This window comes from Oreochromis aureus, linkage group 13 (assembly GCF_013358895.1).
Source record: "Oreochromis aureus strain Israel breed Guangdong linkage group 13, ZZ_aureus, whole genome shotgun sequence".
In the NCBI taxonomy this organism is placed as follows: Eukaryota; Metazoa; Chordata; class Actinopteri; order Cichliformes; family Cichlidae; genus Oreochromis; species Oreochromis aureus.
Genome location: NC_052954.1, coordinates 15,502,733 through 15,527,787, shown reverse-complemented (window position 1 = coordinate 15,527,787; position 25,055 = coordinate 15,502,733). Strand labels below are relative to the sequence as shown.

The 25,055-nt window shown below is 41.1% G+C and overlaps 1 protein-coding gene across 11 annotated transcripts in view; it reads right to left on the bottom strand.

Moving 5' to 3' along the window:
- dst (dystonin) overlaps window positions 1-25,055 on the bottom strand; it is a 105,438-nt gene that overhangs the window by 48,554 nt on the left and 31,829 nt on the right. For 8 of the 11 annotated variants that reach the window (XM_039621489.1, XM_039621491.1, XM_039621492.1 and 5 more), the window contains 30 exons: window positions 17,781-17,947; window positions 17,486-17,598; window positions 17,270-17,376; window positions 17,067-17,186; window positions 16,720-16,815; window positions 16,498-16,625; window positions 14,977-15,070; window positions 14,737-14,891; window positions 14,176-14,644; window positions 13,948-14,076; window positions 13,786-13,863; window positions 13,518-13,679; window positions 13,164-13,268; window positions 12,856-12,951; window positions 12,646-12,771; window positions 12,406-12,558; window positions 12,156-12,310; window positions 11,923-12,049; window positions 11,564-11,747; window positions 10,831-10,988; window positions 10,562-10,740; window positions 10,325-10,463; window positions 10,046-10,239; window positions 9,770-9,932; window positions 9,609-9,692; window positions 9,306-9,413; window positions 8,077-8,175; window positions 1,939-2,085; window positions 674-762; window positions 480-588 (listed from right to left, as the gene is read on the bottom strand). In XM_039621489.1, coding sequence (XP_039477423.1) covers window positions 480-588; window positions 674-762; window positions 1,939-2,085; window positions 8,077-8,175; window positions 9,306-9,413; window positions 9,609-9,692; window positions 9,770-9,932; window positions 10,046-10,239; window positions 10,325-10,463; window positions 10,562-10,740; window positions 10,831-10,988; window positions 11,564-11,747; window positions 11,923-12,049; window positions 12,156-12,310; window positions 12,406-12,558; window positions 12,646-12,771; window positions 12,856-12,951; window positions 13,164-13,268; window positions 13,518-13,679; window positions 13,786-13,863; window positions 13,948-14,076; window positions 14,176-14,644; window positions 14,737-14,891; window positions 14,977-15,070; window positions 16,498-16,625; window positions 16,720-16,815; window positions 17,067-17,186; window positions 17,270-17,376; window positions 17,486-17,598; window positions 17,781-17,947 — 4,233 coding nt within the window. Of the gene's footprint in view, window positions 1-10; window positions 76-479; window positions 589-673; window positions 763-1,938; window positions 2,086-8,076; window positions 8,176-9,305; window positions 9,414-9,608; window positions 9,693-9,769; window positions 9,933-10,045; window positions 10,240-10,324; window positions 10,464-10,561; window positions 10,741-10,830; window positions 10,989-11,563; window positions 11,748-11,922; window positions 12,050-12,155; window positions 12,311-12,405; window positions 12,559-12,645; window positions 12,772-12,855; window positions 12,952-13,163; window positions 13,269-13,517; window positions 13,680-13,785; window positions 13,864-13,947; window positions 14,077-14,175; window positions 14,645-14,736; window positions 14,892-14,976; window positions 15,071-15,178; window positions 15,403-16,497; window positions 16,626-16,719; window positions 16,816-17,066; window positions 17,187-17,269; window positions 17,377-17,485; window positions 17,599-17,780; window positions 17,948-21,215; window positions 22,162-25,055 lie in introns of those variants that run through there. The other 3 variants (XM_039621490.1, XM_039621496.1, XM_039621497.1) reach the window with 3 other exon arrangements.

The following is a 25,055-nucleotide window of genomic DNA, read 5'->3' as shown; positions in this document are numbered from 1 at the left end:
CTATACTCACCACCACACAGACACGGGTTTGTTAAGACAGCATTTGTGCAAGAGCAAGACTGCAACGGGGTTGCAACAGGAGGGTGATGGACAGTACATTTAAAGCTATCATGCATCTGGAATAAAAGCATTCAGCATCTTGCAAAAGGAGTGTCGTTAGTCACACAGCACACTGTAAAGTTATATATCTATATCTGTTGAGCTCTTAAAGAGAGCTCAAGCACACTGAAAGAGGTGAAATATCAGACCACAGCTTGGTGCAATTAGCATGTTTACAGCATACTCAGGTTTGACTGGTTTCAGCCATACTAAGTTTCTGTTCCTAAGGAGCCAGTCTAAGAGAAAGTGCGAGAGAATTTGGCAAACACTGTACTAGGGAAAAGAGGATAATGGTTAGACATGCAATCGAACATCAGGTGGCACTGTTTTCCAACACATTATATGGCACACTCCATTAAACACGAAGCCTATAATCCAACCTCATCTGCAGAGGGAGTCTGATCTGAACACTGCTGAGAGAGTTCATTGTAGGCCTGAGTGAGAGACTGTAGCTGCTCTTGGGCCTTCTTTCTTTCCTCTTCTGTCATTCTGTAAAGACAAAAAAATATTAAGGATGAAGCCCCAAACTTTACCAGTCAGTCTGTTGCATGCTAGTCCAGGTAAGGAGGCTTACTTGTCACTGTGTTTGTTTAGCATCGTTTGTGTGGACCTCAGTGCTTCTGCAATTTGTTCCTTTTTAGTGACCATTTCCTCCACTGACACCTAGAACATCAAACAGCAACAACATGCATATCACCATGTTAGAGTCAATGATGCATAGTGACTTTAATGGTAAGTTTTACTTTACAATTGCAACAAAAAAGCAAGATAATCCTCAAAAATACACACACGCAGACACACAAATACTTTTTAAAGACTGAATTAATTTTTTCATGATTCATTATTTACATGACGCATACTGCACACAACAACTTTGCAATAAATATTAGCTATGGAAACCTACAAAACATGTTAGTTTTTCTGCCAAAGAGGACTTGACTGATTTATACAGTCTTTAATGAGGCTATAATTTTAACACTGTTATTTCTGATAGCACTGTGCACATTGTGCTTTATTCTGTTTTACATAAGGGGCATGATATCAGAAACATAAGGGGAAGGTGAAGGTGATTTTGACATAATTTGACAAAATAAAGTCAAATTATGTTACACTGTAATTACTGAATTGGGATTTTACTTTACAGACGTTTATTTACGTGTATTAAAATATTACTACAGAAATGCAAGGGTCCACTACTAACATCAAAAGATATATAAGAAGTCAGTGCTCTCATTAGCAAATGAGATGTAATGAAAATCTAAACTTCTTTAATTCACACATTTATTTTATTTTCTATTATTTTATGTTGGGCAGATTTAATTATGGACCGTGTGATCACAAACTGCCTCTCAGCACCATTTAACCATGATTTATTTGCTTTTGCGATATAATGAACACGGATTACGGGTGGTTTTTTATAAATTTCGTGTAAGGTGAATAATATCAGTTTTGGGCCACGTGTTTAAATATTTCAATAACCTGTGAGATTGACGTCATTTATTATTCAGTGAAGTGCTTAAATATGGGTGCTTGTGCAACATATGCATTTTTTTAATATGAATCAACTGAAATAAGTATTTCATATTATATGTAAATGGCATATCTTCGTAGGTCCTTGTAAGTACAGTAATTAAATCCATGAGCTGTACAACATATATGGATAAAATGAATCAGGAAGTAGACAGTTTGTTTTATTAGAAATCAAACGCTGTGACAGCAAAGGGCGGCAAGATCATTTTGATTGGAGTGTTTTTGTCATTAAAAAAAACCTCTCATATATAAACAAGTGTCAGCAATAAAAAAAAAACAGGACACACCAGGAACATACACATTATTTACCTGCGGCTTATTAGAAGCATCTGTGTTGGCATTACTATCTTTCAGAGCATCCCCACCATTGCTCACGGTCTGTTTCACATTGGACATCCACTGCAATAGTTTGTTAACCTTATCACCATGCTCTCTCTTCTCCTCATCAACAGATCTCTAGAATTAAAATAGACGGGCTTTTAACAAGATTGTTAACTTTGCTACAAAAATAAACCAAAACACAGGAAGAGAGCGAGGGCCGCTGTCAAAATCTATTCATAATCAGGTTAAAATCATCAAAAACCAAAAGAAGAAGACACAAGAAAGCTTTGGACAACCATGTACTGAATCAGCAGCACTGAAATACAAATACTTTTAACCAGTTCAGCAATGCGAGGCTTCATTGACAATAACATCTTTGTTTATCAAAAGGTCAAAGGTAACGAGAAAAGACTCACTGACTTTAAATCCACCCCACCAAGGCTAATGCTATAATAACTGACAGGTTTTTATTTATATGCCCAAACATAATGAAATGTTGACTTTGGTCCAAAACCGTGGGATTTTGTAGCTTCCAGTAACCTTAACCCGGTGTGGCAGTCGTACACGCTTCTCTCCAGAGCCTCTTTGAATGTAATTCTTCTCTTGGTCCTTGGACAGGTGAGGCTTTTGGTGTGGAACTTCTCGTCTTTGAGTACAGTGGCGGTAACTTTATCAACGAGTCCGCTCTGAACGACTTCTTCAAGTGAGATTCTGTCTTGGGTGTCAGGTTTTATCAATCCTCCAGTCAGGAGCTGGAATTCAATACAGCGGAAACCAGCGTCTTTTGGGAGGAGATTTTCTTGAACAGCCTGGGAAACAGACAAAGTCTTTGCAGTCTTGGGATGAATAAAGCCATTAAATGCTCGGTCAAACTGCAGAAGCTGCTGACTCAGTGCTTCATCCAAAAGACCTCTTTTGAGAGCCTCGGTGAGGGTAACTCTCTCTCCACATGAGGGGTCACAAATACCTCCAGTGCAGGCCTGGGCCTCTAACAGCCGTAAAGCAGTAGCTTTGTCAGTAAAGCCCTGTTGAAAACCCTGAAAAACCGAAAGCCTTTTCTTCTGAGTGACATCCCAAAGTCCAGCAATGGGGCTGTTAACATCTTCCACAACAACCATTCTTGAAAATATCATGTCTGCGATCTCAGTGATACTAAGAAGACCTCTGCGATAGCTCTCAAGCTCAGACGATTCCAGGAATCTCTGACTTAGAGCCGACTCTAGACAAAGCTGTCGACCGCTTTTGACATCAGTAATGATGTGAAGTGGGGTTCCACTGGGGTCAGCCGTGGACTTTTCCTGCCATTCACTCTCCTGCTGTGACAGAAACAGATATGTCTTCTTGTCAATGTGTTTCCCCTTGAATGCTTCATACGCTGACATCTCAGTGCCACAGTTGCTGTTGACAACTGACACCCTATGAGAGCTGGCAGGAGATGTGCTTGTTAGGTGCCTCTCACCAAACGGGAAGAGAAACACTCCACCACTGATGTCATACAAGCATGCCTTCAGTATATCAGAGTAGTATGCTTTCTGTCCAGTGTCAGGGTTGTGATAACCTTTGGGGTTACCGACTGGATCATAGAGACTCTGTAGAGTCTCCTTGTTCAAAAGACCCTGATCTACAGCAATGTGAGCTGGCACCCTGACCCCGGTCGCTGGGTTTATCAGTCCTCCAGTAGCAACCTGGACCTCGAGGATCTTTTTAGCTTTGTATCTATCGAGAATCCTTTCCTCCATGGCCTGAAACACAGACAGCTTTTTGCCTTTAAAGATGTAGCCACTAATAGCTTTCTCAGCCTCCATCAGCCTGTCTTTCAGGCTCGGATCTATAATCCCCCTCTCCAATGCCTCGGCAGCTGAATGCGTTTGTCCGGTAGCCAGATCTGTAAGGCTTCCTGTTGCAGCCTGAGCCTCGAGAAACTCCAGGGCATATGTCTTTGCTAGGAAGCCCTTCTCAGCAGCTTCCAGGAAGGATATCTTTTTCTTGCTCGACTCCACATAAATTCCAGCAATAGCAGCCGGTTTGCCGATGTACTCTTCATCCGAGAGCTTAAATTTGACCACATTTTGAATGCTTACACCCCCTTTGAGGTCTGGGAGCTTTTGGGGAGTTGAATATGTCACGCTCTGCTGTCCATCGCGGTCTGTTGTGCTACTCTCTGATGTGCTTTGGTACATTTTTGTCTTGCTGACGTTAGTTTCGTGCAGCTGCTTGTCTGTAAGTCCCAACAGAGCCATGTATCCCTGTGCTGTCACAGAGCTTTGGAAATCAGTGTTAACGTGGCTCTTGTAAGTCACACTTTGCACGTCTTTCTTGAGAAAAGCGGGAGTTTGATGAGGGGAGCTATCCAACATTGTGTTTGTTGTTGAACACTGCTGAAGGCTTTGACTGTGAATGATCTCCCTCTTATCTTGTCTGACATGTTTAATTCCTTCAAGAGTGATTTCGTTCTCCATTGTTGCCATCTGTAGATGTGACATTGGAAGAGCTATTAAGTTTTTACAGCTACAATGATTAATATCTACTAACAGAAAAAAACAACTACTAAAAGGAGCATACTGCATTTAAAAATACTGGATCTGTTAATAAATGCACTATTATGTTCCAGTAATGCAAAATTTAGCCTCGTGCGTACCTGTGAGAACTCTTTCACTGAGAGAATTTCTTCATCTCTCCTGCTTTTTGCATCTTGATTTGAGTGCGCCATTTTCTGCATTATAGCAACATCTGCATTCATCAGATCAGCCTTGTTGTCTTTCACATACAGCTGTTGAAACTTTGTCCATTCACTCGTTTGCTCATTGCAAAAGCTTTGCATAGCACTGATTTTTGACTTGAGTTTGACTTTTTCTTCCTCGAGTTCGTCTATTTGAGATTTTGCTTTTGACAAGTCTCGCTCGAGCTTCGTTCTCTCTTGCTGCACTTTGTCCATTTTGATCTGAAGCTGTTGGTCCGGTTGTTGCTTTGAATCAGCTGTGCTCTGATGTTTTATCTGCTTCGTGTCTTGTTTGAAATACTTATTCAGCATCTCTGCTAGTTCAGCGCTGTGCACTTTGAATTTCTCGCTTTCGTTTGTGAGTTCGGACTGCAGTAAAATGATTTTTCTCTCTATTTCAGTTTTCACTAGCAGCAACTGCCTGTCATAGCCCTCTCTCTGGAGTTCTAGTTTGCTCTTTAACTCCTCCAGCATTTTCTTACACTTATCCAGTTGTTCCTCCATCTGCTGGGACCTCAGCTGAAGTGCAGCGTTTTCTTTTTGCTTTTGCTCGGCTTCCGATTGGGCGTGCTGAAGGTTTTCTCTCAGTTTTCTGACTTCAGATCCCAATAAGATGCTTTTCTCTAATGCCTCAGCTTTCTCCCTCTTTAAAAGTGTATTCTCATTTTGTAGGTTTGATCTGGATTTCTCAGAACTGGACATCATTTCTTTGATTGTTATTCTATTTTTCTGAAGCTCAGCCTCCAGCTGAATTAGTTTGGACTCTTTGACTTTTCTCTCTTGGGCCTCTTTCGCTAACTCGTCTTTTGTTCTTTGCAGTGAGGAGCTTAAATCTGAAAGTTTAGCGTTCAGGTTCTCGACTTTCCTTTCCGTTTCTCTCTTCTCACTCTGAAGCATGTAAAGTTCCTGCTTTACGTTTTCTGTCATTTTCTCCGAGCTGCTGGTTAACCCCTTAAAACTGTGCTTTTGTTTGAAAAGCTCATCTTCTAAAGCCTTGATTTTACTGAGATGCTTTTGATTCTCGGCAGATTCCTTCTGCAGTTGTGCATTTTTAGTATTCAGCATCACTTTCAAATCATTGATTTCAGCTTTCTGTATGTGGACCTTCTGATTTGCCAAATTCTTGTCAGAAAGCACTGACATCAGCTCAGTTTTAAGGGAGGTTATTTCTTTCTCATAACTGACAGTACTTGAACTGAGAGCTTTGATTTTCTGCTGCACTTCAGTCATTTTCTTTACCTCCTCACTGTAAACTTGCAGTTTAATTTGAAGCTCATGAGAGCTTTGCGATTTCTTATTCAGCTCCTCCTCGATAATTCTGACCTGTGATTTGGTGCCCTCTACTTGAGCCCTGAAGATTTTAATTTGCTGATCCTTGCTGTCAATTTCCATCGTTGCCTGATCCAGTTTAGCTTTTATGTTCTTTAGATTTTCCTCCATCTCCAGATTGATCTGTTTCATCTCATCTACTCTTGCCTGCCACTGAGAAGCAGCTAATTCACTTTTTTGAAGTTCTGCTTCCAGATTTTTACACTTGCCCTGCAGCGCCTGCTCAGATTTTTTTATTAAGCTTCTTTCTTCCTTTGCTGTTTGAACTTGCTGTTTCCAGCTGTCGATCTCTCTCCTTAAAGACCTGAGCTTTTGTTCTGAAACTGACCTCTCTTTTTCCATTGACTCCATCTGGGTCTGAAGACCTTGAATATTACTGTCAGATGAGACATTCATCCTCGTCAGCTCACTGCATTTAAACTTCAGCTGATCTATTACTGACTGTTTGGAAGCCAGGTCTTCTTCTAAGCTGTTAATCTTGTAACTATTTTCCTGTTCAATGGAGCTTTTTTTCTGCAGCTCTCCGTGGGCGATGTTCAGCTGCTCTTTAAGGCCTTCTATTTCAGTGCTGTGAAAAAACGCGTTTTGTTCCAGAGAGGACTTTGCTCTTTTGAGAGATCTGATTTCATCTTGAAGCTCATTGATGGATTTCTTCATGTTCTGTGTTTCCTGCTGGAGTTCCTCCGATTTCTGTCTCATGCTAATCCTCTCAGCTTCCAAGTCCATCTGAAGTTTCTTCAGTCTGTTATTGCTGTCATCCAACAGCTTTTTATAACTCTGTGCTTTTTCTTCAGCCATGTCTGCTTTTCTCTGGACCAGGACCAGCTCCTCTAATTTCTGCTGCAGAACATCCACCATCGTGCTGTCATTTTCTCTGAATGCAGATGATCTCAGCTCAGAGTCTCCTGCTGACTGGCTGTCAAAGGCCAAAGGCTGCTGAGCCACACTTTTAGCATGGATTTGGCTTTGCGGCTCGTGAAAGTCAAAGTCTATTTCCTCCACATCTTTTTTCCTATGAAGGCTTTGGATATTAATATCGTGGCCATCTTTTCTATCTTTTAAGAAATCGTCTAGCTTCTTCTGAGTCAAAGACCACGTGGCCTCTGACTGCTCGATTAACATTTTTGTGTGCTTTAATTCCTGCTCAATTGCCATTTTGTCTTTAACTGCTATCTCTAATTTAGCACGATAATGATTCAGATCATGCTCGAGTTGGGATTTCTGACACTTTAGATCCCCAATTGTCTTCTGCTGTGTTTCTATTTCTCCTTCCAACTTTTCCAACTGTTCTTGCCTCTCAGTCAGCAAAGCCTCCTGCTCCCAGACCCGCTGCTTAAGTTGACTAATTGCTATATCCCCTGTAGCTTTTTGGAGCTCCATGCTTTCTGTCCACCTTTCATTCTCTGCTCTTTCAAAAGCTTTTCTCTTCTATAACGGGAAAAAAAAATACAAATCATCCACTGTAGACATTGTAAATTAGCACCATTAATAATAAAACAATCTCTCCAGGAATTTGCTTAATGCATTTTGTTTACAAAAGAAAAGATAGTTGTACTGTAATTGCCTAAAAACTGCAGACATACCATTAATATTTTAGGTTTGATTTCATTTCAGTTACAGTTTTATACGTCAAAGCTAAGCTTTAGAACTAGTGCACAGATTCCTGGAGAGACATTTAAAAGAGACACATCAGATCTACTGCAGGAGAATTATAAAAAAGCTTTCTCATCCCAGCAAGGAGCTACCGTCCATGCAGACATGCACTGCTTTTCTCCATTTCCTTTGCTTCTTTTGTACAATGAAGCAAACTGTCTTCCCTCACGATGAGATGGCCATCTGAGATAATTGTCTTGGAGTGAGTCAAGAAGTCAAGGTAGACAAGTAGTGAAAGTGCTGTGAGCCACTAAAACAAGCTGATAAAAAAGAGAAGACCACCCAGGAAGCATAGCCATGTGCGGCAATACAGCTACATTGGCATTAGGAAACAAATGGCGAACAACTGGAATTGAAAAAGTGCTACACGAATCCCTGTTACCATAGGAAGCCAAGTTTTATGTGTTAAAGCAAGAATAACTCACCTCTTCGTCCTCAGTTCTCTTCAGTGTTTCGCTGGCAAACTTCACATACTGAGTCATCAGAGTCACCAGAGCAGTGTAGCGCGTTCGGAGATCCATAAACTGTAAACACAACCAAGTATATCACTAGGGATGGGTATCGTTTAGGTTTTATCCGATACCGGTGCCAAACCGGTACTTTTGAAACGGTGCCGGTGCTTAAACGGTGCTCAAACCGGTGCTTAAAGAATGGAGAACACAAACTTTGTCCAAAAACCTCTCATGTTCAGCTGGTTTTTTTGTAAAAAGATAACAATGTTAGCCTTTTCTGCAGCTATAGGGCATATATGGTATCACTCTTGGCTGGAAGCAGCGCTTAAACAATGAAAAAAACACAAACTTTGTCCAAAAACCTCTCATGTTTAACTGTTTTCCACGTTTTCTTTGGTCATTTTAGCCTCTTTGGCCAGGGTGAAGGGAGCATCTGCCATCAAACAAGAAGACAGCCGCATGTAACTACGACGGTGTTTGCTAGTTCACCTTACATGCATTAATGTAATAATGTGGTTAGCGTACTCAACGTTAATTACACACGAACAACATGAAGCTACTCACGCGAGAGGAGAACGGCTGCTGCCATCATCATCCGTCATCATTTCTGCTACGCTGACAGGGCTAGGGGCCAGGACTCTACTCTTTTGGGGGGATGTTGCTAACTCCAGGTCCGCTAACAGGCACCACACCCGCAGTAGATGTGCTCGGTGTGAGGTCTTGCAGCAAGCTATCAAACACGGCAAATTTCTCGGCTTTAAAAAAAAAACGCTATGCGTCGCCAGGTGTTTCATCAGATTTGAGGTGTTACCTCCTTTGACAGTATCACAGTATCAGCTTAAAGCACTTGTTGCAGGCTGCTGAGTTTGCACCTTTTGCTGTGAAGTACAGCCAGACTTTTGACCGCTTGCCTTGGGCATTTTTAATCTGTAGCTCTGCTCTAAAAGAACGTACGTACCTGGCCCCGCCTACTATCTTCGGAAACGTAAAATGATTGGCTAGAATTGGCTCAGGAATAAAAAAGCACCGAAATAAAGCACCGAAATGTGCGCTGCTTTTCGGTCTGGTTACTACCGTTTATGTCAGAACCGGTGCCATCATGGCACCGGACACCGGTACCCATCCCTATATATCACTGAGCAGGCACTGTTGTTCATACAGAAGTCATTTCTTCTGCTGACAAAGCCAAATTAAAGCTTCACCTCCTGCTGAATGGCATCAGAACAACTCTGCATCCTCCGTTTCTTGAGAGGAGATTTGTGCTGGGAGTCGACCATCGCTCTGAACGTCATCAGCTGAAGTTCATAATCCTAAAAAAGAATTTCACATGAATTGATGGTGAACTACTTTTAGTTAGATTATTATTGCTCAGTGTTCTTTGACTAACTGCTGCAATATTCACAAAAAATATTCTTCAAAAGCCTACAGACCTGATGCGTTACTGTTTACATATCAGAACTGTAAAGTGGGGGGTAAACTAAATTAAAAACAACAAATGGCTTCACCTTAACAGCAGATGAGTACTGCTCGGAGTACTTTTGACACTCGTCGATACTGCTCTGTTTCTGCTCAATTTCAGCAACAAGGATCTGAAAAACACACATTTTAATACATTGTGTATCTATATAAATGTTTTTTGCTGTGAATAACTTCTGTGTTGTCCTACTTTTTGTTTGTTTAACAGCTCAGCCAGTGCCTTGCTATCCTCAGGTTTGTGTTCTTGGGCCTTCAGCTGTGCTGCCTCCATGTCTCTAACCCATTCATCAAGGCTGCTATAGGAGTCTCTGTAGTGCTTCAAAGATTTGCTGATACCATCCAGGTCTCGGAGCCTGAAAATTGATTGGATAACCTTTTAGTGATCAATACATACACTGACTATTTTCTGCAAAAACAGCTGGTGTGCTTGATTTAATTCAGAATGAATAAATGAAAAAAGCCAAACCTGCTATCGATCTGGGAGTGGATGTTCTGCCACCTCTCGCTCAACTGATCCGCCTTTTCTTTGTGCCAGTCGAGGTCAAAGTCGCGCTCGTTGTGCGCTTTAAACATGCGGTCACTGATGAGGCGCGCCTTCTGCAGCTCATCCTCCATGTCATGGAATACCTCCTGTCTCTCATCAATCTCTGTCCGCCAGTGCTGTGTGCAGAAGCAGGAATGGTTAACAAGTGAAGGCAAAGCACTGGGTATGTTGGTGCAATACTGAATTATGATGGTGTAACACCTTTAGTGTGGAAATGACATTTTCAATGGATTTGACATCAGGGTTCATGGCATCTTCTTCGTAGAGTTTGGATTCATAGGCCTTAACAAGCGCCTCTGCACTCTGACTGTGCTTCACCACTAAACTCACAGTTTTTAATCTGCAATAGAAGAAACAGGTCTTTAGTTCTAATATTCTTTTGTATTACAAACATACATATAAATGAATTACCTAATTACAATGAAGGGAAACTCTTACTTGTCCATATAAATGGAAGACATGGAGTACACTTGGCTCATGCTCTGAATGAGGACTGTGAGCTCAGATGAGAGCGTTGCCACAGACGGAGAACCCGCGGCCTGTCTGAGGAACAGCTCACACTTGTCCTTCATGGCATCCAGATCCTCCTTCAGCTTATTCAGCTCTGCCGTCTTCCTCTGCAAGAGCAGATGAGGGCGGAGGGATGGTTTAAACTGACAGCAACAGCGAAGTCATTGATTATCATAAATGAGTATTGCAATGTGTACCTCATGCTCTGTGATACGCTGCAGACTCTGCTCCAGGTCATCTCTTTCCAGGGGTGAGCGTATTTGCCTGATCAGGTGTTCTTCATGGGCCTCCAGATGCATACGGAAGTTGCGTATTTCCGAGATGTAGTGGTTGTACACCGACTCCTCGTGTTCCTCTGTGTAACAGAAAAGGATCGAAGCGTTTTAAAAATACTGACAGCTTTGTTGCATTTTTCTTATTTTGAAATCATCCAAGGGAAAATAATTTAAACCCACAAATACTGCAGTTTAAACTGACAGCCTCTAGGTGGCACCCTTATTACGCTATAAGGTCAATTAAGGTCTGATGCAATGGAGCTCAATCCACTGAACTTTGTATGCTGCTGAGGTGGAGTCAGTCACAAAATGAGAAAATTATTAGAAGTATATTGAAAAAAATACACACTCTTTTAAAAAGAAATGCAAATATTTTACACTGCATATGTGAATACTGTCCATGTGCATATGTATCAACACAGCAGAACAAATATTCTTCAAATTTTCCCCAAATTAAAACTCATGACTACACATAACACATTGACGGCATACCAGTGCAGTATTTACATTCACAGCAAAATCAGAGTAATTCCAAAAGGTATTAACTTAAGGCTTAAAAGGCTTAACAGCCATGTGTTTCCCTTTGTTGTGTTTTCTACAATGTACACAAGCTGCTCGTTGTTACGCAGAAGGGGAAGGGAGATTTGAGCCTTGCCTCTCTCTGCGGATCTGAGCAGTTCCTGGTAGTACTCCTTACACGCCGCCACGTCTCTCTCGAGCTGTGCGCAGTCCGCCACAGTGAATACCTCTGACTCCTTGCTGTCTTCCAGGAACTCATCAAAGTGGGACTGCTGGTTGCTCAAGACCTGCTGATGCTCACCTGGCAACATGGTCTTTATCTGGAATGATGAGAGCAAAACAGTCAAACAAACAAAAACAAGTGTAAATAACACAAACTGGCATTTTCCTTAGAATGATCGTTATCAAACTGAAGCGTGATTATCACAAGTGATCGTCAATGTGAGTTGAAAAGCTCGACTGGCTGCAGTCTGAAAAAAACAAACTCCGACATACTGAAGCCACATTCCAGTTGCGGATGGCTTGAATGTCAGCCGTTAGATAGTGCCAAGACACCACACTCTTCATGTTGACGTGGGAGTGGTGCCACAGTGCCAGGACATTCTGATATAGCTGCTCAGTTCTGTAGAAGCAAAGGTTATATTATTAATATTATTAGCTGTGCCAATTAAATTTGTGACAAAGATTACTAGGGGAACTGTAGGCAACTTAGCATCCTACCAACTCACCTTGAAGCCATATCAACGGCCTCTTTGTTGGGTGGAGGAACAGTGAAGCAAACAGAGGGAACCATCGCCTCATTCCCTGCTGGGTTGATGACTTTCCACTTAGCCCGGTGAGAGTTATTGGCCAGTACGCACTCGTCCTCTTTATAAATGGTAATCTGAAAGAGTTGTGACAAAAGCACAAATGAGTTACTATAAATTTTTTATATAAACCGAGATTAAATGTGGTGATTCACGGCATCTATAATAGTACCTCTATCTGACGATAATCACAGATCGCTTTAACAGGGATGGAGGATCTCAGTGGATTTTCAGGGTTTCTGGGCTTGAGCTGCACAATATTTTTAGCCCTGCCCACCAGCCCAGCCACAGTGCTGCGGTACTGAAGGAGCTGCTCTTTCTCATCCTAAGGACACAGAAACCCACAAAAAGATTAGTTTTCTTCATTTCACCTTCAAACACACACACACTTCATATCTTTCTGTCATTTTACCATGGACTCCTGAATGAGATCCTCCAGTCTGTGTAGGGTACTTGTTCGATCACAGCTGTACTTTCTTTGAATTGAATCCTGCAAATTTTTTAGGTAATCCATGGACTCTTTGGCATCACTGAAAAACTGCACAGTGAGGGAAAAAGAGCTGAATTAGATGTGGCAAACACTTTGCTGCATTCGCTGAAACAGTCCACGGCAGCAACTCACCTCAAAATAAATAGCGTTCTCCTTGAGATGTTGTTCGACACATGAGCAGAGCTGTAAAATCCAGCTCCACTGGGTCTGCATTGCAGCTTTGTATGCCTTAAAAAGAATGCCCCACATTAATTTTTTTCAGATTAAAAAAATACATATATATCTTGGCATCATAGCTGGAAAATTACAAGTTGAATCAGGACTTTATAATCTTGTAATCGCTGTGAGAGATGAATGCAGGGTGGAGTCACTGCTGCTAGTCCAAAATTTGGAATCTTAATTGTCATATTGAGGATGCACAAAGAACACAAAGGGCTTACTTCAATAGTTAGCCTGGCTGGGTGGTTCTTGAGCATAAGGCGCTCTGCCTTGTCCTGCACAGACTTGATGGCTTCCTCCTTTTCATCCAGCTCCCTCATCAGGTCCTGTATTAAGACATTAAGCTGAGCATCACTGGCATTCTGCCACGGCATAAAACCAGTTAGTCCATCATCTCACAAAATCTCATATCCCGTCTCACTGATTTTAAGTTTAAAGTTATATATTCAAGCCCCAGTTCCTTTTGATGAGAATGGTGCCTCATTAAATAAATGGAGCTATAACATAAGCAAAAACTAGAAAGCCTAATCGCTGTTGATGGAAGATTTTACTAGATTCAAACAGCAAAGACTTACAGTGTGGTAATCCCTTTTTTTGGAGATGTTAATGTTGCGATCGCTCCAGTCAAAGGCAACCTCCTCTTCCTCCTTCTCGTTCAGCCAGATGAGCTCTTGAGTTGCCTGTGACACAAAGTCATGCAGGCTCTCCAGGTGGCTTTGCCGCTCCCTGGATGAGCTCTGAAAGAGACGAGCGAGTCAGACAAAAACAAGCACGTAAATAGTTGTAGTATTTATTGGAAAGCCATTTATAAATTAGGAATTTTAAGCTCAACAAATCTCTCACCAAGAGTCGTTCATACTGCTTTTCCAGTTTGTTCAGTTTGTCTGAATAGCTGAGCTTTAAAGGCATCGTCATCTGAATCTGAGAAAAGAAAAACATGTTTAGTTTTGGGGGGGTTTTCTAACACAGCTAACAAAAATTTATGCAACTGCAAGAAATACTTACTTCACTTAGTTTGGCTTCTTTAAGACTCATTTGGAATTCTTCGATCACTCTGTGTACATTTTTGTGGTTATCTAAATTCATTTTCACACTTGGCATATCAGATCCCCAATCTGAACGCTCCAGCTCCATCTTAAAAACAGAAAAAAAAAACTCAACTCAAATACTCAGCATCTCATTTTAAGCGCCTTAAAATAAACCCACACCAAGTTATAAATCAGAGATGCTCACCTGCATCTCTTCTACCCAGTTTAGAAGGTCCTGAACAAACTTCATGTTGACCTCTTCTTCTGTCAAGCTGGGGTCTGCCAGTGAGGATTTCAGCAAGGGCTTCCGGATCTGCATGTTTTTCAAATGCCTGAGGCTACTTGGGTCCATGCCACCACCGCTCCCCATGTAGCTCTGGATTGATGCAGGCTGCAGACTCGGGGTCAAGGCAGGAGTCAAGGATGGGGTGAGGCACGGCGTAAGGCTCGAGGTGAAGGTGGACCCAGGGGTACCTACTCCCCCTGGGGTGAGTGCAGGAGTAAGGGCTGGTGTCAGGTTAGTGTTAATGCTCTGTGAGAAGCCAGAGTTCAGACTCTGTGTGATGCCTGAGATCATCATTTTGGTTTGCTCTGTAGTCAGGGTGCGGCCTTTGCTGTACACAGAGGAGCATTCAGCTCTCAGGGCTAGAAGATCATCGCGGAGTTTTGACACCCTGTATAGAAGCAGATGACAATGTGAGATATATTTTTTTAATACATGAGGAAATTTCAGTGTTTTATTTATACAGAAGGATGTACTTTTTACCTTTGGACAAGCTGATCTGCAAATGGGAATTTTCCATCCAGGAGAATCTGGATATCCACTACTTGTTGTCTGAGAATATTCTCACACTCCAACAGGTAGCCAGCAATCTCAGCTTCATTTAGGAACTGAATACCAGACTCAAGACGTTTTGCATCCTTAGAAAAGAAAAAGAAAGGACTTCTAACTCATTGCTATTTTATCACAGCTTGCTCGAGTATTAAACTGAGAGTGCATGCTTACAGACTGCAGGGCCGTTCTCGCCAGTGCAAGCTTGTCCTCGCCGTTAACACAGTCCCGCTGAACCCTGTTGGCAATCTGCTGCAACATTTCAAGCCTAAAAAAACAAAGATGGAACGTTATTTTACTTGTTTTCACTTGTTTAAAGTCAAAATGTCTAAACTACCCCCCCAAAACAATTCAAGTTGTCACACAGTGCGCTCACCTGGATCCATAGGCAATGTTGTTATTGAGAAACACTGAGCTGTTAATCTGTAAAGGCTCAGAGTAGATGGTGTGACCAGAGCCGTAGCTGGTGAAACTACTGTTGCTCCCGCTTAAATAAGCCATCTTACTTTACAATGCAAAACTACTACTGCAGACAAAATCACTGTTTTTCATCCTAACCATCCCCCGAAACAATCTCGGGCTCCAACCTCGACCGCTGGATGAAAGCATTCGCAGACCTAACTGAGAGAGCTGTTTTCAACTTGCTCATATTTATAGTGTCACAGCCAGGTGAGGAGCGTGTACAAACTCCCACCCTGAAATACTATGCCGAACCCTCGGGGAATAAAAATTAAACGGCAGGTTGAGACAGTACACCGTTGTCAGAACTGAGTCTGTTTGGAGGACAGCCAAACTGCTGTAATTGCTGTTTCTGCCAGTTTTCACCACACCCCGAATGCACTAAATATGATGTGTTTATAGACCATGGAGGAAGGAATTGATATGTAAACTTGTCTAAACGATCATCATTCACAGGGGCTTTTAAAAGATGATGTGTGAGTTTCCATAGAATACCAGCTACACTGTAAAGCAAACAACAGATGGGGTTCAAATATTTGAAAGACATCGCCAAAGGAAACGAGTCGCTGCGTCGGTTCACACTTTGACATAAACATACAAATTTATGTTGATTGCATTTGCAAATTTTTGCTACACAGGACTGAATGAGCAGTTTTAAAGTAATCCATGGATCAAGATAATCAAGATTTGGTTTTTTGCTGCTGACTTTGCACTTCATTATTCAAGCAGAATGTAACCCATCCTCATCATATGCGTAGCATGCACTTTGGCTGTAAACCTGAGCTGAAATATGTCATGTAAACGAGATCTTAGATCAGTTGGGGGATTTCTGCTTTAATGAGGCAAATCACTCTCTGACATGCTACGCTGACCATCAGTGTCTGGTTTCATTAAAGCCATTAGCAGGCTTGCAATACGACACCGAAGCACTCTCCTCACGCCACCCTCAGAAAATATTTTGCCGACTCACTTAGCATGTGTCTTTATGTCTATCTTTTTTTTTAAGAAAAGCAGCTCATCAGTGATGCTTTGATTTCTGCATGTGACCTCCAACACACACACAGTTTGTCATATTAAATACCCACTACATTGACTTATGTGCCTACACATTAGCAGTGTTAATTTCTGCTGCCTAATAAAACCATAAAGTTATAAATAAATTAGTTTCTAGAGACTATAAAGATGAGACTTTAAATCACATTAGGACGAGCCAGGTCAGAAAAAGTGCACACGTACCTTTCCACCTCTGGCCTCAGGCTCTTCTCTCTTTCCAGCATGGCGACAATTAGTTTACCCCATTCCTTCTCCACATCATTCGGATGATGACCCGGGGGTAACTGAAGACGTCCAAACTCGATCCACATCTGTCAGGGACAACGCCGGCACAAACTTATTATCGCTGCAGTGTGTAAGACCATAAATGCAGGAAATGTGTAATCCAATCGTGCACATGTGTACCTCGAGCATTTTGTAGAGATTTTTGATTTTTGTTTTCTCATTTTCTTTTTGTGGGATTTCATGTTCTTTGAATTGAAGATATTGTGTATAAAGTGCCTGTAAAATAAAAAGGAGATTACATTTATTTTTGCACGTTTCTAAAAGCATCCAATCACTTTTCTGTACTCCCTGCATAACAATCTGTCATGCAGCAATAGGATGCAGCTGCCCTCTCACATCATTAGCATCGCTTTAAGTCGTGCATTAAATTGCAATTATCCTTTACCTTTCAGACATACAGATATGCCTACATTCCAAACACAGTGTAAAATGGGATAACTGGAGCTCATCTTGTTGTGGTGCCATACCTTGAGTTCTACAGGGTTATTGGGGAATGATCTACTTGACATTATGGCCACATTGTGTTTGATCCACTGGCTGAGGTATTTGATCATGTTCTGGTACTCGACCCATTTGATATCAACGTCCTGTTTATCAGAGAAGAAGAATCATGAGAAATAAGGGATTTCTTAACATTTTAACTTGGACTCGTTGAAGTCGCTTAACTTACATTAGGACTAACTCCTTCAACTCCATCGGGTACTTTGGGGAAGGCATCGTACAGTGTTGAGACGTAGGTGATGACAGATTTTTCATCAGGTGACTGGACGTCAACATCTGATGAGAAACGTACAAACCCAGGGGTCACGAATGACAGCAAACAAGAGCAAGCTGCGCTCTAAGAGTTATTTCTCATGATTTGAATGACTCTGTATGTGACTCTTACCCTCAGGATCCAGTAGTCTGGCCACCCCCAGCTGTTCAGCTACACAAAACGCGTCTTCTAAATTTGATCGGTTGGTCTGTGTTGACACACGGCTCATGTCCACAAGGTCCGGTCTGTAATAGAAAGAGGCAGAGGTAGGTAGAGGTAAGGTACGCACGGTGTATTACTGTAAGGATAGGGCAACTAAAGGTATAAAAATAAACTCAGGCAGTGATTTTTTTTCAATAAATCAAAAGAAAACCAAAAGCACTATTGTTCTGCAAAAACATGCTGTGTTGTGTGTTTGTTATAGTACCTGTATTTGTGAATAAGGGCATTAAATAGCCTCCCATCCCTCCAGGAGGTTGTGAAATTTTCACATCGCACACCTACGTAGCCCTCTGTCATCTGCTTGGACCAGAGCAGCAGTCTCTCCTTGGCTGTCATGTCCTCGGATTCTCCCGTCACATGGATCTCCGAGATCTGCCGCAAGGCAAAAAAAAATCAAAACGCTGAAATGAACTGGCATGGAGTCCACGCCTGAGGGTTCAAAGACATCAAATCAAACCCATAAACTTGCGATGCACTGCTCTGTGGCATTAAAACTTCATCTTCACTGATTTGCCTGTTTTATAATGGGCTTTAAATGGTCTGGCGCCTTCATATCTGTCTGACCTTTTGCACCTCTGTGTTCCATCCCATCCTCTCCGATCTCAGGCCCCTGGCCTTCCAAAAGTTCCCAAAGCCAGAAGAAGAACTACTGGGCAGCGTGCTTTTTCTTTTCATCCCCCATCTTTAACTTAAGCTAAGTTAAAGACCAGCTGGTTCACTCTATCCTGCTTGCCTTAATCTTACCCTTAATCCTGTTTTAAGGATGCCTAAAGTTTTTACTGGTTCTTATTGCTGTTCTCTTTTGTTTTATCTGTTTTAAACTGTATTGTTTTTATTTATTAACCCTTTGTACCTCCAAATAGCACTTTGTTTGAAAGTGCATTATAGATAAAATTTTTATTATTATTACTATTAATATGAGGGGAAGGGCATGCGAGAACGGCAACACCAATAGCTGTAACTTAAATGACTGCTGGATCGACACCTGCGTGCCTGATAACACCCTCACAGTGAGGATATTCAACTCTATAAGGAAAATTTTAGTTTTAATTTGATTAATATGAAAAAGTTTGTCTGGACATCTGCCTGAAAATGTCTCCAACATACCAGGAATGTGAGACAGAGTTGCATAATAAATTACACAATAGTTTTACGGCACAGTATACAGCTTCAGTATGGTATAATGACGTAAAGCAAACACTTCACAGGTTGATTTTACAGCTGTGTGTTTATAACGTGTATTAAAAATGTGTGGTTGGTGCACTAGGTTTAAAGTTTATTTTTCATATCTGGAAACGTTTAACGTTGGTTTAAAACTCTCTAGGACATTATGCATGAGAGAAAGGCTTTACACATAAAGCAGAAAAATCACAGGCTATGGGTTTTTTACTGAATGAACTGCAGTAAATCATCAGCCAGTTGATCAGTAAATCAATCTATTCAGCTAGGGAACATGGTGACAACAACAAAAAGCATGGCAAAAAAAGAACAAATAACAAAATCCTTAACATACACATAAATAAAATACAGCGATGTATAAACCTGTGTTTAACTGGACACCACTTTAGTCCTTTTATGCTTTAAACGGAAACCATATATAGTGAGCACAATCGGGCACAATTATGTAACAATTATAATATTATTATTATATTATAGCCACAATTCCAGCAGATCAGCTGATCTCAATGCCAGTCCACATCAGCTGATTGCTTATCTGATATCAATATGCACCTCACTATCCAACATACAGGAAATCAAACTGTTTGGGCTGCTAAAGCACTTACATGCTCATCTGCAAGCTGCTTTACAACCCAGCTTCAGCTTTCACATTGAGAATCTCATATCTGTCACTGATGCCGTGTTCTGTGCTGAGGACTTGCTGCTTCTGTCTCTTCTTTGCATGTATACACGTGAAAGGGCTTTGATTTCCCAGAACAGTATCATGCCGTCAAATATAAATGACTGCAAATCAAAATATCAATCTTCCACTTGAGTAGAGATCTGACTTAATTATGATTGTGGTGGTAAATCAAACTTCCCAACCAGGGATTATTACGGACAAGCCAGGGTAACCACAGCTTTCTTCAAAGTGCACTTAATAGAGGTGTTAAAGAGCTTAATCTGATTAACTTCATTAATTTAACTGAATGCCTTCATATGACTGTGGCATCCATACCACAACACAACACAGGGGTAAAGGAGATTTAATAAGACTAACAGCAATTTGGTGGATCATCAGCAGAGATGCATTTCAGGGTGAATCACTACATCATTTACTTTTGCACATTCTAGCCTCCATAACCCACTGAAGCTACAATATTATAATAAAAATATGTAAAAATACAAATGAATATTAGCTGTTAAATATCCAAAAGCGAAATCTGAGTAACTATTTTTCTTATATGGTTTATCTGTTTATTTTTGTAAACAAATTTTAAAAAGTGCCAAAAACTGCTGACGTGACTGTGCAATGAGTTGCAAAATGGTTTGCGGTTACACTTTTTTTGTTGTTGTTGCATACGTGAATGCAACAAACAAAGTTAAATATGAAAGTGCAAATACTTTTGTCACATATCTGACACTTCCTCCCAAACAGCCAACTGATAATGCACCACAGATATTTACTTTATCTCCTACCAAACTTTACTCTGTGGAGAACTACAGTTTTCTCTCTTCTCTGTTTCACCATAAGTTGCTGCTGATGACCAAAAGAGATGAAGATGAAGATGAATTTGAATGACTCTCAGCATTCCCTGATAGTGTTAGCCAGCTAACGCAGATAAAATCAACAAGAGTTTGTAGATTTTGTTTGAAGGAAGAAGAATAATGACAGACAAGTTTCTAAGAAGCATGACACTAGAAATAGCTCCCATACTTCAAGATAAAGTCATTTGCAAACTGAGCATAGCAAAAGTGAATCATATACATCTCTACTCTTAGATGTGATAACAGTAATATTATGAACTGTTCAGTCTATAAAAAGATCTATAGATGTGCCTTATATAGAACAAACACACAAAACTTAGGACCAAAATATCAGATTTGCATTGAATCAGTAAATCTCAGGTACACAAGTACAGAAACTGAATTTCCTCTCAAAGCACTGAGATGAGTGCAGAATAGTCACACATTAAAACACATTTATACAAAATGTTTTCACTCGTTCATAAATGCTAAAACAAAAATTAGGAGCTTATTTTTACTGTTTTTTCCATATTTATAAACTATTTTTGAAATAGTGTTAAAATATCGTGTACTGTATGTACTGATCATCAGTATAGTATGATTTTTTTAATGCAAATCAAAAATTTTCTATATGAAATATACAAAAACATACGCGTATAATGAATTATTCTATTATATTCTTCTCAGTTCAAAACAATAGTTCTTAGCTAATGTGATTATGTGACCTAAATATGGTTTTCAAATTGTTTTCTCTCATGTGATCTTTGAGTTATTGTGTCTACAAAAAGCTTTTAACAATGCAGAGTGACCTATTTTATCATGTATTTTTATCATATTGCTTTCCTATCATGTACTTGGACACCACCATTGCACTGTTACAGTATCAGACTTCTCCCTAATCTATCATGATTTACCCCTGTACCGCCTACAAATAGCACATGGTTTCTTGGTTTACCTCGTGTTGGCTGGAAATACATTTGGCCAGAGTTGGAGCATGTTCTACGTAACCAGAGCAGGTGTAGGCCCTCCGTCTCCTCCTTCGGTGTGCTTGAGAGCCCCATATAATCTTGGCAAAGGTTTCCTCACTTCCAGGTCTGTCATTACCCCTCAGTGTCCGTAGCGTGTGCTCCACTGCTCCAAAGCTAACCGCCCTCCTTAACTGGCGTTGTAGAAGCTTCTTTACAAGCAAACCCTCCTTAGCCGGGACACCTTTGGAAGTAGTGCTGACACCATGGAGCTTCTCTTCCACAGAGGACCTCCTTCTGTCACCATCTGCCTGGTTTGTAGAAAACTTTTCCAACCTGCACGTTAACCTTGTGGCAAGAGGTTGAGTCTGACCATCCCGAAGGATCAGAACTGGTATTTCTCCAACATAAACACCTTTGCTGATGCTGTCTTGCCTAGATAGAGGTTTGTCCACTCCTGATGGCTCATCCAGCTCGGTTTGGTTTTCTCCTGTGTTGCCATCTGGGTCATTTTTACGCTCTCCACCACTGCAGATTGCCTTGGTTGTAACGAAAGTCTCACTTTCAGGACTTCTGAGAGATCCAGCAGGCTTTAAGTCTTCCGATTTCCTTTTTTTCCTCTGAAAATAGCGGCGACCTTTAAGATCTTTGGATTCAGCTCTCAAAGGAGCCTTTTTGGGGTCCAAATAATATTCCTCTTTCGGACCCCGAACACAACCACAGGTGTTTCCCATGGCTGTAAATCATATGGTATCCTAAACATCCACAATGTTAAGCTCCAAACAGCGACCGGTTTTCAGGCGAAGTATCCAGTAAGTTCTACTCGATCTAAAAAAGCAGGATCCCATCGACATGAAGCCATTGACAGCTTTGCAAGTAGAGCACCGTAAGCAGCGCTTAGCAGGGCAGCCAGACATAAAGCTGGCTCCACTCAGAGCAGAGCTGCCTCCGTCCTTTTGTTGACTGCTGAGAACCGGTCAGCCTCTCTCTCTCCCTCTCTCTCTCTCACTCCGCATTTCTCACTTGCTCTCTCATGCGTCTCTCCTCTGACACTGGAATCTTTTTTGACCTTTGAAACATTTCTCTGGCTTTGATAATCCAGCACAAACACCATAAATGCACACACAGACGTGTGCTGGTAGCCCTCAGAGCAGGAATGAAAAAGAGTTGTGGATAGACCTGTTTCAGGATGACAAGTCTGTTGCAACAAAACAGTAAACACGCATATGATATCCGCCTCTTTCCTGTCCTAATATTTATGTCATGATGCCATAATGTTTCTTTGGGTAGGAGGAGAAGGATCTCAAACTGAAAGTACATACCAGTAGAAAACCACTAGGTATGCTGCTAGAGAATTTGGTTCAGCAAGTCTAAAGTTTTGTTTAATGCGACGAGTCGGAACGGCTTTGAAAAACAGAAAAGTATATAGGCCAAAAAGAACAGAACAAGCTCAGGCAGATCCGAGCCGGACAACATAGTGCTTTCACTTTGTCTATCGCTCAAACTCTGCACAATGGCTGAGCCAGAGGTTGGGCTTAAGTCCAATGGTTTAACCAAACAATATGATCTCAGCAGATCACCATGGCAGCAGTTCACATGGGGGCCAATGCTGTGCCCGAGAAATGATTCACCGCATAAAACTCTTCTAGCAATTAAAAGAATTATATAACACTGGACACTTATCCACTTAAAACACTGTCTGACAAAGAGTGGGACAAACGCACTGCAGAAAAAATGAGGGGAAAAAAGTGAATAATAATAATGTGTTAAAGTGTAACTATAATGCCACCACACAGGAAACCTTAAAATAGCTGTGTGCCACCGTGTGAGTGCAACATTTGAACGTGTCCCTGAAGGTCAAAGTCACCTGACAGCCAGCACAGTCCAAACTGCCGATCACTCCTGCTTCTTCTCACGTTCACCTCATGAGACAACTACGTTGGCCAAGCTGCAGTATTAGCCTATGTTCATACATCTGACAGTAAACATACTAATATCTTCATTATGATGTGTTAGCATGTGGCTATTTGTTAATAGTAAGCTCTATAGTGAATGAAATAAAACATGAATGAATCACTCATCAACGTGTGTGTGTGTGTGTTAGGTAAATGACAGCACACATGGAAGTGATACTTCATTAGAGCAAAACGAACTGGTTCAGTCAGCAGCAGCATTGCTTTGTCATGCCATCGGCATGTTGCCCTCCACACTAAAATTAATATTGTACTAGTTCCCCATGTCCCAGGTAAAAAAAATAAAGATAAATAGTGTGCACCATTTTGAGAATAGGAATATTGTCGGCTTTGTGTAGCAAGAAAACCTCTTGCACACACAGGAATAAACAATGAATAGCGACATAACGAGTTAACTGAAGTCAAATATTTGCATAAGTCATAATAAAGTAGCCTGCAGGTATAAGAAAAGCGTGTCATGGAAACAACCATTTGTTTTCATGCAATATAAAAGTAGTGTTGAGTTCATACATGCCAGTGTGCTATCAGCTGTGACATTTAATAAAAACCAAAGGTGTACACTTTCAGGAAAGCTCAAGTTCTCTCCTGAAGTACCCTTGTATCCTTTTTAAATCAAGAAGAAACAGGCCCTTCGCTGCCACATCAACAGCTTAAGGGCTTGCGTGAGACCGACAGCAGCAGGTGTTGGCATCCTCGCAGACGCTACCTGTCAGCATGTCCAAGCAAAATTATATCAGCTACTTTTCCTCCATTAATTCACTTAGGGCTAGTCAGACAGATGTTTGTTCTATTAACGCTATACGCCTGTAAGACACAGAATTATCTTTGCAATATTTTTCTTCTGACTCACAACTGCCACGTGCCAAAAGTACAATTAATCTAACAAAAGAAGGTGAGATGGGTGAAGTTTCTGCATGCTGTTAGACTTCAGAAGAAGACTGCATACTGGGTGGACACTCACATTCTTCTGGCACGCACATGCAGACTAGCTCGCTTGGCATGACATGCGACAGTTCAGTGAAAAAACATTTTTGAGTGCATTTAGGAAGGAATATAACCAACTCTAGAGCACACGATACCCCAAAGCTTTTTTTGTAAATGCACGCTAATGCTTAGTGGTACCAATGTGTGCACAAACATTCCCGAGATACTGAGAACATTAAAAAAATTATCTTTTTGAGTAATTTCCCTTTTGTTTAGACATTTAATATTCCTTAAAGGCCCTTTAGGCTACTAGGAGCTATCTGATGTTACAACTGGATATGAATTAAACATGAACTAAAGTAAATTGTCAAGAAAGACAGAAAAAAGCCCAGAGAGATGAATGCTGATGCTGGGTTTGATGGAGTGTATGGCAAACCAGCTTCAGACGGGGTAAGAACTCTTTCTTATCAAAAAGAAAGAAGGTCAAGTCTTTTTTTTTTTACTATGCTTAGAATATTTAACAAACTTAATTACAAATGAATCAACTGTGTGTGTAACAACTTGTCACATCATCTCTGTGCTCATAAACAGCTTTGTGTCTAAGCAAAGCCAAGCTGTGACGAAACACTTCACACACCAAGTGCACAGACCAGATGATGACACTCACGCAGGGGTGAAGTAACACCATCAGAGGTGATGACAGTGATTCTAAATTACACAGTTTATATTGAATACTACTGGAGGGGGGTATAATCGAAGCTGTAGAATTATGCCAAGTAAAGCTGCTGATACTTCCCAGTGTAACAGTAAATACAGGGAATAGACTGAATAATATCAGCATGTACGACAGAACGGAGGTGTTCCCTTCACAAGGGAGGCGTTACAGGTGTTGGAGGGGAGATTAAAATACATTCAGCCTGGAAGAACTGTCTA